Source organism: Miniopterus schreibersii (assembly GCF_964146895.1).
Source record: "Miniopterus schreibersii genome assembly, chromosome: 17".
Lineage (NCBI taxonomy): Eukaryota > Metazoa > Chordata > Mammalia > Chiroptera > Miniopteridae > Miniopterus > Miniopterus schreibersii.
In genome coordinates, this window is record NC_138117.1 from 1,056,409 (window position 1) to 1,071,987 (window position 15,579).

The window sequence follows — 15,579 nt, forward strand, 5'->3', positions numbered from 1 at the left end:
CTGCTTAAACCAGCATAGACCCAGATGACACTGATTTTATTTCCGGGGGGCACCTGTTAATTCAGCCCATCCCCCCCCCCCCGGGTGCAGACGGGAAATGACCTTGGGGGTTTTTCTTCTGTGCAGCCGCTTTCGATCCTGAGCAGGCCCATGAGGACGGCTTATCCCTGCCCATGAATTAATGTGAATTATGAACGTACACAGTGGCCCCTCCCTCGCTACCCACCGCCCGGCATAAAATACAGTCGCCCAAGAGAGAACTATTCCAGGTTTTATTAGAGAATATATCTAAAATACAGCATCTATTTAGGATATAGTATCTGGGTGGACGTTTACTGTGTGTCACAGCTGTAGTTGCACCGTTCTGCACAGGAGGTGCCGGGCTCGCACCCCTGTGGTTCCAGAGCCGCTGAACTACAGGATTCACACGGGAGGTCCCTGGCTTCGGAGGTACGCGGAGGCTCACGTTTCTCTGCCGGACGGCATCTCAGGTCGGGACGCTGGCCTCCCTGGTTTTCGCCCCGCAGCTCAGGGAACGGATCCGAGCTCAGTGCGCTTTCCCGTTTATTGGCGGCGGCATCTCAGTGCGAGCACCGCGAGCAAGTCAGGCTCCTCTTCCCACCCCTTTAGTTATATTCCCCACAGAAAGGCCACCACCCAAGCGAAGCGCCCGCCACGGCGAGGCTGTCAAGAGCGACAGCCGCCCCGGCTCTTCCCACGTTCGCAGGACTCTCCTCGGGCGAGAGGTGAAGGGTCTGGGTCTGGGGGCTCCGCGCAGCCAGGGTCCGAGCTCGGCCGCAGGGAGACCACAGACTCGCGGTCCCCGGGGACGCTGGACCCGGGACCCGCTCATTCGAAGGAAGCCCTGACCTTCCGGTCGTGCAGGGGCTGTGCCGGGCGCCAGTTGTCCACCATGGGCTCCTCGGCTTCCCCCTCCCCGTGGAAGCTAAGCTGTCGGAACGTCATCATCTAAAAGACACCGTAAAAGATGAAAGGATTAGGAAGAAAAGGTTCCCGGCAGTACTGACGTAGGGGCCCTGTCACATCTCGAAATACACCCCAATATTCCTTGTGTGCATGTTTAACTGGATCCCCAACAGAGACAGAATCGCGTACAGATCACACACGCGTGCTTTTAAGAACGAATCCATTTCTATAAAATATGCATGAAATTGCGACTTGGGAGGACATTTCCAGTTAACTTTCCGTTTCCCTTTTGATTTTATAATCAAAAGCCTACAAGATGCCTCTGAGATGTAAAATAATAATTCTAAATGCAAACTGAAGTCTCCTCTTCTGCCCCGGGGAAGATAAGCTCCAGCCTGCGCACAATTAGGTGAATGGTCCGGGGTCCGCAAGCCCGGCGGCCGAGAGACCGGCAGCATCTCTGCTTCAATACACGGACACGGGAGGAATGTGCCTGAGCTGGGAGCTAAGTCCTGGTCTTTTTCACTTGTCCCCTGGCCCCGTGATGGACACAGGCAGCCTCACCCGTCGCCCGCTTCTCAGGGGTTGTTGGGCAAAGCGGTTCCTCCCCTTCCCTACACGAGACTCGATCTAAATGAAGGTCGTCAGCGGCCACCAGTCAACAGCCTTTCACCTGAGCTCTTTGGTTCAGTAACATTCCCACGGTCACCCCCACAAGTCAACTTCACTCACAGTCGGCCACAGTGACCTGCACCCGCCCCGCTGTGACCGCGAGGCCTTGATGACCTGCCCGGCGCAGACCACGCGGCACCCTCTGGGAGGCCAGGCATTCGTCTTGCCCGCTCCGGCTACCTAGACGAGTTTTAATAGGCGCCTTTTCTCCAAGGCCCGACTCTCGCCTTGGTCAGAACTCAGGGACATCTGGACACGAACAAAAAGGCAGGACGCTGGATGTGAGCAAGCGGGGGGCTGAGGGGTCTCCTCACCCCATGTAACCTCGGGCACGAGATCTCATTGCCGGAGCCTCCGTGTTCTCAGTGTTCACAAAAAAATCACTTATTAGGTGACAGACGCCTCGCTCACCTGATCCTCTGTTTTGTCCAATCTTATAGCCTAAGGTTATGGTCACTAGCAAGCGGTGTTTACTGCACGTTTCTCTCAGCTCCGCGCACACTCATTCCCCAGCCCGAGCACCGGGAGCACCACCAGGCCCACCTGACCCCACAGCTGCCCCCTGGACCGCCTGCCCCCCGAGGAAAACCCACCTGCTCACTGCTCACGCTGATGGGCTCCCTGAGCACGATCCAGGTCACGCACTCCAGGAGCGGCGGCGTGGTCAGGGAGCCGGGGTAGGTCCAGTAGTCCAAGCTGTTGGGAAGGAGCCCGTGGGGGTCAAAGTCGGTGAAGGCGGCGCTCTTACCCTGGCACAAGGCAAACACTCAGGTCAGAAGCGTCAGGGGACTGGAGTAGGAGGCAGGCATAGATAATAGCCACTAAAGTATCTATATCTATCTATCTATCTATCTATCTATCTATCATCTATGTATCTATGTATCTATGTATCTATGTATCTATCTATCATCTATCTATGTATCTATGTATCTATCTATCATCTATCTATGTATCTATGTATCTATGTATCTATCTATCATCTATCTATGTATCTATGTATCATCTATGTATCTATGTATCTATGTATCTATCATCGTTGTTGCTAATCTTCACCCGAGGATATTTTTTCCACAGATTTTTAGAGATAGCGGAAGGGGGGGGGGAGAAACATGGGTGTGAGGGAGACACATCGATTCATTGCTGCCCACAAGTGCCCCGACCAGGGCCGGAGATCAAACCCGCAACCCAGGTACGTGCCCTTAACTGGGACTCGAACCCTTAACCCTTCGGTGCGTAGGCCGACGCGCTAACCACTGCGCCACGCCGGCCAGGGCTCAGCCTCCCTTCAGTGCCGAGCCTCTGACTCTTGCATGTGAGCAGCAAGAGCACTAAACACGAGCCTAAAATCAGACCAGCACAAGGATCGGCGTTCGGATGAACACGAGCGGGTTCAGCACACACGTAACCAGCACGTTACCCTGGTTCGTTGCTCTGTCAAACGCCACTTGTCAAACCAGAACCGTTCCCTTGGAACAAAGGAGTTTCCACAACCAGTGGGGCCGGGGACCCGGAAACCTGAGGAGGGGGCAGAAAGCGGGGCCATACCTTTGTCTTGATGGCGCCCAGCGCGTCCACCACCTTCTGCAGGCCGGGTTTGTCATTGCCGATCTGCAGAAAGACACAAGGGGCACGACCGCGTTCCGGGTGGTGCCCGCCCGTTTGGATTTGGGCGGCTCTGTTACAAAACTTCTCCAACTAGTGACCAAACCCTGCGCCTGCTCCCTGGCCATGTCGCCAGGACGTCCCCTGAGGCTGACGACCGCCCTCGGCTTCCGCCCTTAGGGGTCCCCTGAAACGACCCTCGACCTCTCGACCTTTGTCAACAGTGCCCTCCAGCCGCAGAAGAGAGAACGCTGGCCAAGCGCTCGCCCGAATCTTCCGGTGGGACTTTACCTCTGGTCCTCCCTCGCTTTTTTTTTTTTTTTTAAATGTGTTTTTATTGATTTCAGAGAGAGCGAGGGAGAGGGAGAGAGAGACAGAAACATCAACGATGAGAGTCGTTGACCGGCTGCCTGCTGCACGCCCCCCACTCGGGGTCGAGCCCAAAACCCGGGCCTGTGCCCCGACCGGGAATCGAACCCTGACCTGGTTCACAGGTCGCCGCTCAGCCAAGAGCCACAAGGCCGGGCCTCCCTCGCTTTCAACATCCCCCGCCTTTGGCCTTCCTTCTGCCCGCCCGCCTCCCCGCTGCCCCTCATGTTCCTCTGGCCGTTTAATCGGCGTCTTTCCGGGGCCCTAACTGCCTCCTCTGCTCCCTCTGCCTGCCTCGGTCGGATGGTCTCATGTGCCCGTAGCTTCCACCTTAACGCAGCTCAGGGCCCGTGACTCAGCAGCCCGAGGCTTCTCCACTGGATCTACAACCGTCCGGAGGGCAGCCCGGCCGCTCGGCCACTGTTGCCTGAAACTCCCCAACACGGGCCACCGTCCTTCACCCTGCAGAGCCTGCTCTCGGTTTAGCATTAAGAGGGGGGTTCCAAGCGCGTCGCCCCCGGATGCGCCCCTGTGCTGTGCGGATCGTTTCGCACTAAAGGCAACTTTAGCCACAGGCTCAAGAGAAACTTCTGACCCCCCCACCCCCACCCCCACCCCCACCCCCACTTTAAGTACCTAGAAGAATTTGAATTCTACCCAGAAGAGGCCTTTCCCCGAGAGAGTATCTGAGAAAACGTCCTCTGACACAGCTACCGGGCAGGACAAACTTCTGGCTACCGAAGGGCTGCTCTGGGCCTGGACGACCTCCTGCAGCCCCCAGGGCCTCGCGCCCCATCCCCAGCCCAGGTGTCTTATCGGCTCATGTTCCCTTCCCGCCTCAGAGCCTCTCCTGCACGGCGTCTCCTACTCTCATGTTTTTGGGGTTCCCACACATACGTATGTATTCAATTTGGTTACTTTCTCTGTCTTGTGTCTATCTGATTATCAGACCAGCCAGAAGGACCCTTGGGGGGGGAATAGAGGAAATTCTGTTCCTCCCCCACCGTCGTCCAGCATGAAACGGCCCCGTCCAGCTTAAGGTGGGGTTAAAAAGAAAACAAGTCGCCGTGGGCAGTTTAGCGCCCATTTCCCCTCCCACAGGTGTGCGTCCCCACAGTCACCTAATCGACGCCTCCCGGGTCGTCTTTGGTCCCATCTCCACCCCCACTGGAGGGGAAAGTGAGCCTGAGAATATTCCAGAGCCAGAGGCATTTCCCTGGCTCTCTGCAGACTGTCCAGTTGGCTAGAAACGTCCTGTCTGGTTCATCTTTCCTGAAAACGGAGAAGAACGGGGCCGTCCACTGACCTCCAGAAAAACGCCCAGCACAGCCAGCCCGTCGGGTTGCTTCACGGCGTCCCCGAAACTCTTGTACTTGGTGTTCCAGTGAACCAGGTGCAGCTGCGGCGGAGACAGACTTCACACAGTGAGGACGGACAGAACCAGGACGGACGACCCAGACTCCGCGCCCCCCTCCCAGACCTCCCCCGGCTCTGCACAGCCAGAGGGTTCCAGAACAGGGGCACGTTTAAACATCAACCTCTCCCTCACGTTAAGTCTGATGAACTGTCTGGCCCACTAGCAAGCGACCTCATCAACAGGAGCTGCCTATTCTGCGGGAAGACGCACATTCCGCGTCTAGATTTCTATGAAAACAGGGCCCTCCCACCTGAACTCATTCACTCTGGGCCTAGGCTGTCCCTGAGGCCGTGGAGCATCCACGGGCGAGCCTGCAGGTCCTTTGTGAAAGAGGCGGTGCCCCCAGGTTGAGTCCAATTTACAAAGTTAAGCTTTCGAAATGAACGCTCAATATCACCGTGCGTTTTTCCCCAGGAAGGACTGGAGCATACGTTACCTCTGCGGCGTATTTCTTTTTATCCACAGTGTGCTCAGAGCCATGCCCGTCGTCCGAACCCCAGTGAAAGTGGAACTGGACCAGGCGGTAGGTGCCCTCCAGGGGCCCTCCCTTCAGCACTGAAATGTAAAAATATACACATGCATGTGTATGTACACACGTGTGTACACATGACACTCATGCTGGGCTCATGAAACACGCACTGTACACATTGCATCTGAATCCTGTTTTATATGCAATGCGGCTTTTATGCCGTAGCAACGTTTTCACTCTGAAAATGAAGCCTGGGCTCAGGCCTGGTCCACAGTGCGGAACAGGCAGTCCTTGCAACTGTATCGCTTGAGCTCACTCTCCTTGCAACTGTATCGCTTGAGCTCTGCTCATAACTGGAATGTAACGAACAAGATACACTGATGATGTAACGAACAAGATACACCGATGAACAAAACAGATCCAAAGACGTGGAAGCACGGACCAGGCCGAGGGACCTCAGAGGGAAGGGGTGGGGGCGGAAGAGATTAACCAGAGAACTTATAGGTGTAAATGCATAACCGATGGACACGGACAACGGGTGGGGAAGGCCTGCGGGGGTCAATGGGGGGGAAAGGGGGGCATCTGTAATACTTCCCATAATAAAGATAAATGTTTAAAAAGTCTTTGCAACCGGTTCTTTTCCTCGTGTGTTGCCTAAAAGGCGGATGCTTTTCCATCTGTTTTCTAGGCACAGTGACACTTCTCTCCTGGGTTTGCTTTGGGGTCACAGGTCCAGGGCAGAGAGAGGAAACTTTAAGGAAGCTATTAATTCCTCCTGTGAGTCATGGAGGAAGTGAGTTCCCAGGGTCGCTGGCCGGAGCCGGCTGCCGCACCCTTGCGCAAACCTGGGAACCTCTCCCCACTGCCACCCGAGGTCTGCCCCACGGCGGCCCAGTCGCGCCTGCTGGAATTTCTGAAATATCAGCATTCTTGATCTCAACGCCATAAGATCCAGTTTTCCTCACACAGGCTTTCCAAATCCTTTGGTAGCCGGGACCATCCAAACTCAAAGGCTACTGACTAGCTTTGTCCCCTTAAAATTTTTTATTTAACCTCTCTGACGTCACCTTCCTCATGTGTAAAATGGGTGCATCCAATTGTTGATTACTAAGTACTGATCACCTTCTGTGTGCGGGGCGAGGTGCTCTATTACCTCCGAGAATTTCAAATTCTAACTGTAGCAGCTGTCTCGTGACCCCACTATTCTGGTATTAAGAGAACTTTGTTACAGTAAAATCAGTCCTAGGAATCACGTTGTCAGACCACAATCCATCTGTAGATAATTAGCTAGTGTCTCAAGAGAAGATTAAATAGTAAGAAGAGGCGGTGGCTTCCCCACCCCCTCCAAAACCTTTTTACCTGACTTACAAGTACAAGGTGTCCCCCCAAAATGTATACACACTTTAACAGCTGATAGCTCAGTTTTGAAAATGAAATGCCTTTTAATAAACACTGCTTTTATAATTATTCAAAGCGTGTGTATACATTTTTTGGGACACCCTGTATTAATGGGATTTAACCAGTATGCCTTAAAGCTTTTAAAATTAGTTTAGTTCTACTACTTCAATTTTATTTTTTCCAAAAGTGGGGTTAAAAACATCTGTTCCCATAAGGGTATTTTATTAGCTTTGGTTTATAATTCATAAAACAATGAGCCCAAACTTACTCTGGACATACAACTAAGTTTGCTGGCCTCTCTTTACCTAAATGGGCTTATGAGGTAGCAACACACACTCATCTGCTCAAAGGAAAGATAAGGCTGCCGGAGGCGCTTGGGTGAAGGGCCCCCTGCGGCTCCTGATAGGGCCTCTGGCTGCAGCTCTGCCTTCCGTGGGCAGGAGGAAAGAGAATGGAAATATTATGAACAGTGTTAAATGACAGATCTGCTGAGAAACACGAATTTGCATGTATTCTGATAAAATCATATCTCTTGAAACTGAATAACAATTAATTGCAAAAGCTTTTTTTTTAACCTCATAATCCTATAAGGGAAGAATTTAGCTTTACCACCCCAAATAGACTTTTTCAAAAATGAGAGAATTCCTAGTTTTCATAAGAACATACCCTTAAGGCAAAATACTTGTTTATGAAATAAACTGATGTTGAAATCAATTCCTTTACAACTTTTTAAAGCTACAAACTAACTGGCTGGCTGATCATAAAAACCATCTGTAGCATCACTAATTCTTCCACGTGGCAAAATAAGTTAAATAAAATGTGAGATGACTGGTCTTTCTAAATGTGTCTTCCTTCCCTGCAAAGAATCGTATCAGAATCTTAAAATTTAAAGATAATAAATCTTACTGCCGTTTCTTATTCACTCCCTTGTAGATCTTAAGACTCCATTTTCATTTACTTATTTCAAATAATATTTAGAATTAGGCAAGAGTATATATGAGCTTTTACTAAACAAGACTTACTAAAACTAAAAAAAAAAAAAAAAAAAAAAGGGAAATGCTCTGGGTTCAATGATTAAACACATTCCGGGCTAATCTGTTATTACCAGAGAGACCTGTTTTGGCTCCTATTAAAATAAAACTATGTTGCTATGGACATTGGAAGCCTGTTGCCATTAGAAGAGATTATTATATTCTTAAAGTTAATTGCTATCAAAAGCAGCATTTCTGGTCTTTTTCAACTAGTATTTCTAAAAAATTCTTAGCATGAAGTCTAGTCATTGAAGTCCCTCAGAAGCACTGTTAGAATAACAAGTTGCCATAAATTATAATAAAGGCAGCATTTGTTTTTTTATTTGAGAAACAGAAAAGACGACGCCTGGCCGACAGACAGGAAGCGGAGGCCGTGCTACGAGTCCACTTATTTTGATTGACACAGGTCACTGTCGAAACTACCCCTTTAAAGTGAAACCTGTTTCTCTGACGCAAAAATAGGTTTTAAAAATAGAATTGCTGACTACATTTTTTTTTTCCTGTCAAAGGCGGCCATGCTAGTGGGGCTCGGACAAGGCCACGATTTATTGCATAAGAAAAACACGCTCCACGAGGGATGGACAAACAGACAAGGGTTTTCCCTTAAACTTAAACCCAAATCTCAACACCAGGAGCTGCAGCTGGTTTTACTTTCCATGACCTGCCATCAGTTGTACCAACTAAATACATGAAACACAAAATCAGCACCAATTATCTTCTAGACTAATCTGTCTTCCTATACAGATGATGTGGAAAAATCATGTCAAGTATAGGTTATTTGTGAAAATTAAGACATTCATGACAGTCACACGGAGATAAATCAGACCCAGTGAAAATTTAACTTTTTAATTTTTTTCTTCCAAATCACTTTATTTTGACTGAATATAAAATGCATCCGAGTAACAGAGGCCTCAGTGGGTGTCAATAATCTCAGATCCAAAATACAAATAAGCTAACCTAACCATCTTTGGCTTAAAATTAAAATTTAAGGGGTTTCTATGAATGAAGTAGAGAAATAAATTCACTAAAAACAGTATTTCCGGTCACGCTTCCCGTGAATACCTGGAAAACTGCTAAGCCCCGCATCCCCTGCTGCTTTCTCGGCTGCACCGCCGGCCGCCGGCCTGCCCACCAAAGTCAAGAAACCAAGGTCAGCGCAGACCAACCCGAGAAAAGACGCCCACGCTCCATTCCCTTTAACGGAGTGAAATGTTAACCTGTCACTCTGACTACAGTAAATTCAATGTAAATGCAAGAGAACAGAAGTTTTAGTCAGGTAGATGGCAATTATACAGGAACAAAAAAGAAACTCTTAAGAAACACGTACAAATAAGGCACACGGCAGACACTGGACAGGAGCTAAGGTGGGGGAGGGATAGAAATACACGTTTACAACACATACGCGAGACGTGAAAAGGTATGTTGCCTGAAGGCAGACTGTGGCCACCTAAAGCGATGTACTGTAGCCCTGGCCGGATGTTCAGTGGTTAGAGCACCAGCCCTCGGACCGAGTCCCGGGCAAGGGCACCTACCTGGGTTGCAGGTTCGATCCCAGGCCCTGGTCGGGGCACATGCGGGAGGCAACCAATCGATGTGTCTCTCACATCGATGTCTCTCTCTCTCCTCTGTCTCTCCCACGTCCACTCTCTCTGAAAATTCAATGGAAAAAATATCCTCAGCTGAGGATTAATAAAAAAAGGGGGAAAAAAGATATGTGCTGTAAACTTGAAAGTAGCCACACACACACATAGTCACACACACACACACAGTCACACGCACACAGTCACACACATGCACAGTCATACACACACACACACGCACACAGTCACACACACACACGCACACACAGCCACACACATGCACACAGTCACACACACACACACACAGTCACACATGCATACAGTCACACACACGCACACACAGTCACACACATGCACACAGTCACACACACACACGCACACACAGCCACACACATGCACACAGTCACACACACACACACACAGTCACACATGCATACAGTCACACACACGCACACACAGTCACACACATGCACACAGTCACACACACACGCACACACAGTCACACACATGCACACAGTCACACACACACACGCACACACAGTCACACACATGCACACAGTCACACACACACGCACACACAGTCACACGCACACACAGTCTCACACACACACACAGAGTCACACACACACAGAAACTCTAGTCATGAACCTAATTCAATGGCGTGGTTCTGTTTTGCAGGCCCGGGGGTAAGGTCCTGCCCACAGCGCCCAGTGTGCACGACCAGCCCCTTTCGTGTGGTTCCGTTTCCTTTCCGCCCGCGGCCGTCCGCGGAAGGAAAGTCTAAAACCTCCCAGAGCAAGTTCCTGAGAAGCAGGCAGGGCCCAGTTCACCCCAGACCGCAGCTGCTCGCCCGAGCCCAGAAGGACTCGGCGCCTTCCCGTTTCTTTCTTGAATTAATATCAACAGATAAAAATGTTCCAGTTTCTAAAAACAAACCAACACAACTGCTGAGCGTGTCCTATGGGTTCGCCCAATATTCCAGGCATGGATTTTTCAGTGAGAGTTGCTCTAACTTTGCAATAAGGCTGGAGGGTTTTAAGCTCATTAATAGAAGTTAATAAATGAGCAGGAATTAGGAATTGTGGCTGCTGTTCTTTCCTCTCAGATAAAACTAGTAATAAAGGATCTCAAGCAGGGAGAGTTATTTTTTAATGATGAAAAAAACAGCCCTAACAGGATTAACGATTTTTCATTAATTTAAGGTGGTTTGTTTTTAAAGGAATTTAGAAGATGAATGAGGGCTTTAACCCAAGCTTCTTGTTATAGCCTATTGAGTAAAAAGAATTCCCTGGAGCTAAAACACAGCAGTAAATTCTGCCGGCTCAGCTCCTGGTTCCCAAGTATTTAGCTTTGAGTATAACATTTAGGATATTTTTGAAAATATGAATCTATGAGACGTTTTAGAAGATTGAAATCTCACTGGGGGGGGGGGAAGGAAATGAACTTAAGGATTTAAAAGTACAAAGTAAGTGGCAAAGAATATTTTAAAAAAATGTTAACACCGTAACAATAACTCCTGACAAAAAGAAATGTTAAACTGTTGACTTAAAAAAAATACGAGTGACCGAAATAATACATTATTTTGAGACTTAAATGTACAGAAAAGCGTATCAGTGTTCTGAAATGTTAACTATGATTATTTTTCGCATATTTTTATTCCATTTCTATGTCTAAGTGATCTCCCTTTAGTCTCACTGCCACAAACGGGGAAGGAGACGCCCAGCAGGTTCCTTACATCTGGCGTCTGTTTTTTCATGTTTATTTTAAGAGGATCTCTGCCATTTCCTCTAACCTGAGAGTCTAGGATCTTTAAAAAAAAAAAGTCTAAAGAATGTTTCTCTGCCTGGTACGATCGCTTGGGTTTTGTTTTTGTAAGTCTGTGGGTGTGTTTTCCCTTAACATCAATATTTAATACATTCTGCATCCTAGAAAAAAAAGCTTCTTTGTTTAACTGAAACAACCGAAGATGTTGCAGTGTTTGGACAGAGTTACAAAGGACTCTTTCACGTGTGAGGGGAGCAGGTCCTTCCACGTCCACGTGTCCTGTTTCAGCCGCCTGCCTGCCTGTGCCGAGCAGGTGCTGTTCTCCCCGAAGTCCCGGGTCCTACCTACCCCCCCACCTGCCCCGGGAGGCTTCCCTGCTGCCCCAGGCCAGCTCCCGGCCTCCTCACGTTCCCACAGCCCTGAAAGACGTCCTTGTTGCAAGTGACTGTCCCAGCCCACGGCTTCGTCCTACGGGAGGCACGCCTGGCGAGGGCGCTGGATGCAGGACAGGGACCGGCCCCCCGCCTGCCCTCAGGGCGCCTGGCTGACCTTGCATTTCACTGTGTTAGCGAGAATTTTTAAAGTAAGAACCAAGTGAAGCGCACACGCGTCTTTGGAGATGTGGTTTGAGCCCCAACCTAGACGAAACCACTTGGTTTTCACGTTTCGCAGTCTAAGCACGGTGCCCTTTAATAATGCACGTCCCTCCCAGGAGAGAGGAGAACCAGGCCGGCTCTCAGGTCCCGCTCGGGCAGAACCCACCAGGACGCGACAGGTGCCGGTAGGACGTATGGCCACATAACAGCGTCAGGGATGAAGCCAGCGCATGCTAAAGTTAATATAATGCATGGGATGCTCAGAAACATAGAAAAATAAAACGTTACACCACCACCCAGGGAAGGGAGGTCACCTTAGAGCTCAGTAAAAACTTTCTTTCCTGCCTGGTGGACGCTACCCTGACTCCAGTTTCACAGGTAAGAGAGAAAACGAAAACCCCGAGGTCGGGTTACTGCCATTCCGGGGCCGCTGGGCCAGTGCGTGGTAGAGCTGTATCTGACCCCGGTCTAGGCCCACAGCCGCCAGACTAAGTGCCGAAATCCACTTTCCCCCAAAATACGTATTACTAAATGTTTATCTCGGCTCCATTTGTTTTCTCATTGCTCCAAAAAAGACTTTAAGCATTGGGTTGGCCTCTAACTTTGCACTGGATTCTTTGTAGCATCCAGGGAGGTCTGTAACTGGTACACCCGCTGAGAACAATGACTCACTGGCAACACTGAATGCACATTGTGTCTCTTTAAAAAAAAAAAAAAAAAGCAAAAAAAAAGCTGACACCTACAGACTAAAGTAGCTGACTTCTTTTGGTTTTTAAATAACTAAACATAAAGTTTTATAGCATCCTTTCTATACGTACAATACCACCCAGACCTTTGGCCTTGTCCTGTTATAATCTAAACGGACCGTGTTCTTCATATGAAGGAAAGGAATTGTTTCCCTTACATTTAACTTAGCCGTGCATTGTTTCTTTGGGGTTGGAGGTGTGCTTGGGAAGGAGAAACAGAGGAAACCCCAAAGGAGAGACTCCAGTGGGCACCTCTGCTGATTCTAATACTCAACATCCAGTAAATCACGGCGCTATGCCAGAGTGCATGTGTGTGCGTGTGTGCCTGGGTGTGCATGTGCACGCGTGTGCCTGGGTGTGTGTCCTGGGTGAGGTGATCCAGGACACAGGCTGAAAACACTTCTCATGTCCTCTCTGTATTGTCCATATAATTGTCTTCCAAAATCACTATTTTAGAAAGCCAAGCGTCAAAAACTTTTCAAAGGGAGAAGGGACAGGAAAGAAGGTTTTTTTTCCAAACCGTGCAAGTGCCTCGGGGTAGGTCCCGAACAGGAGCAGTCAGCCTGATGCCAACGGCCGTGAGGACACTGACAGGCTCTGCTAGTACTTCACGTCGCTGCTGCAGTTTCGACGGCACCACCGAATGGTCTTCCTCACTTGGTCCCAGCGCCCCCCCCCGCCCGTGTCCAGCAGCCTCCAATGACCTGCAGGGGACGGCGCTCAGGACAATAAGGCTCTGGCTCTAACGTGCACCAGAGGGCAGAGAAAGCGGCTACCGCGTCCGAATGGCTCGCTCTGCTTCTAAACAAGGAAAAACGCCACGTCCATGGGTGTCCTGTGAACAGCGGCCTGCCCACGACTGATGGTAACTGGTTTTGGCAGGAACGGGCCAAGTACGTCCACCAGCTCTAAACCATTGTGGTCTGTGGGGTGAATTTCTGGGCACATACCAAGGTACAAAGCCACCTTTATCACACCAGCTCGATGCCCAGGAAATACTAGGAAACACGGTTTCCAAGAATTTTGGTGTGTTTTGAGGTTTTCTAAGTCCTCAGCCAAGGCCACGTTTCCATTAATTTTTAGAGAGAGAGGAAGGGAGAGAAAAACATTGATGTGAGAGGGACGCGCAGAACTTAAAGTTCTAATTTTGCAAAACTCGTCACTGCTGGTCCTTCCTACTGGGGGCCTTGCCTTTTGTGACTGTTCAGAGCCATACCCCAGTTTCTCGGTGCCCTGCAAGGAAACCAGGACCGGTCCTGGGAGAAACAGCCCTAGGTCACTTCAAGGTCATCGGCCTGCCCCTCCGGGCCTGGCACCTGTCCCAGGGTGGCTCTTCAGGGCTGAGAAGGGGTCCCCCCCACTCGGCTGGGAGAACAGCTTTTGGGTAAAGGAGCTGGTCATGCTTCAGACACTGACCTGCTTTGTCCTGGGAGTCGTCGAACTCCACGTTGAAAGCGTGGCCGTTGTTGAGGATCCTCTTGGACGTCGCCTGCTCGTAGGAGATGCTCAGAGGCTTCAGCGCGGGGTCGTAAGCCGCTGCTTTGGTGTCAATGTCCACGGGGGACTGGCGGTTGCCCTTGGCGATGGGAAAGTCCTTGTGCCAGTGCTCAGGTCCTAGGATGAGAAAGGACGTGTGAGCCCCCAGTGTGGGGATGGGCACCCCCACATCCCCAGGGAAGGGCAGTTTTGCTCGGTTCCCATTTTGGTGGCACCACTGAGCAGAATAACGGGGGAGGGGGCACTCCTGCCTGAGTTTCCGCATTTCTATTATGGGCTAATAATGGCATCTACCCGCAGAGACTTGCGAGGCTTGGCACCCGCACGTGGTGAGCGCCACACAGCTACTCCCCGTTTCCATGTGGTCTTGCTGACGGGCAGCCCGGCAGTGGGCAGACACTGGGCAGGCGGGAGGCAGGGATCTGGGACCTGTGAGCTCACTCAGACATCCCGGCAGGTGGGGGCTGAACCCCGGGGTCCTGATGCTGGAGGGAGGGCAGTCGCTGCTCAGGCCAGGCCCCCCCCCCATGGCCCGGGTCCCCACAGCCCAGGAAGCCCCAACCCCCAAAGACACATCCTGCTGTTTGGACTGCAGGCTCTGGGAACCCAGATCTGGGCGGTAAAGCCGGGCTCCTGGTCGCCTCCTGACATGAGGGTCCAGAGATGAAGGGTGAACTCAGACCAGGCAAAGGGCTCTAACCGGCCTGAGAAATGCCCCGGGACAGGTGGTGCCAGAGCCTTAGCTACAGGTGGCGCTGAGGATGGGGTGCGGGGGCGCCAGGGCTCCTAATTTCTCTGTCACCGACACCTAACAATTCCCGTTACCACCTTTTCTCGGTTCTCCCAGGTCCAGGTAGGAGGGTCTGCTTTCCGCTGGGGGACCCCGAGGAACTGCCCTCCCGTCCGGAGCTAAGGCTGCGCCCCACTCGGGCCCTGTGCGCGCCGGGCGTGGGGGTTCCGGGCGGGGGACAGGGCCCGGGAGCTGGGCCCCCCGCGCATGGGGGCTGGGCTGGGGCGGGGGCACCCCGCGCGCGGGGCGGCGCTGGGGCGATGGGCACCGGGCCGGGGCACCTGGGCTCCCGCGGCCAGGGCAGGTGAGGGCCGGCGGCCCGGGCACTCACCGTTGCTCGGGCCGTATCCCCAGTGGTGGGACATGGTGGCGGCGGGTCGGGCTGGGCAGGAGTTGGCGCGGGTCCAGCGGCGCGGCTCGGGGCGGGCACGGTGTGTCCGCGGTCTCGCCGTCACGGGCTTTTATAGGCTCCCGCCAACTTGGTGCTGGGGGCGGCCGCGGAGGGGGCCCGGCGGACCTGGCGGCGGGGAGGTGAGGGCGGAGGTGTCCCCGCGCGCAGGGCGGGCCGGGCGGGGACCGTGCCCTCTCCGCTGCGCCCGCCGTGCCGGCAGCGCCTCTCCCGCGGCCGCGCCCGGGTCCCTGGGCGGCACCGGCTCCGCGCTCCGGGGCGCGCGGGGCTGCGGGGCGGCTGCGTGCAGCCTCCCTTCGGGGCGCGGAGTCC

At 51.9% G+C, this 15,579-nt stretch overlaps 1 protein-coding gene across 1 annotated transcript; it reads right to left on the minus strand.

Annotated features, from left to right (window-relative positions):
* Positions 1-250: 250 nt before the first annotated feature.
* On the minus strand, positions 251-15,579 carry CA2 (carbonic anhydrase 2). The gene is made up of 7 exons (XM_081116949.1): positions 15,190-15,579; positions 13,988-14,185; positions 5,424-5,542; positions 4,877-4,969; positions 3,145-3,207; positions 2,193-2,348; positions 251-969 (listed from the first exon to the last, which is right to left on the minus strand). The coding sequence occupies exons 1-7, from the start codon at positions 15,221-15,223 to the stop codon at positions 850-852; spliced, it is 783 nt and encodes a 260-aa protein (XP_080973075.1). The 5' UTR covers positions 15,224-15,579; the 3' UTR covers positions 251-849.

Bases quoted from the DNA above. Each gene is read 5' to 3' on its own strand.
- CA2 (XM_081116949.1), bottom strand. From the start codon at position 15,223: ATGTCCCACCACTGGGGATACGGCCCGAGCAACG. The intron at 14,186-15,189 runs GTGAGTGCCCGG...TTCTCATCCTAG, and splicing joins GGGATACGGCCCGAGCAACG to GACCTGAGCACTGGCACAAG. The intron at 3,208-4,876 runs GTCAGTGGACGG...GTCTTTCTGCAG, and splicing joins TGCTGGGCGTTTTTCTGGAG to ATCGGCAATGACAAACCCGG.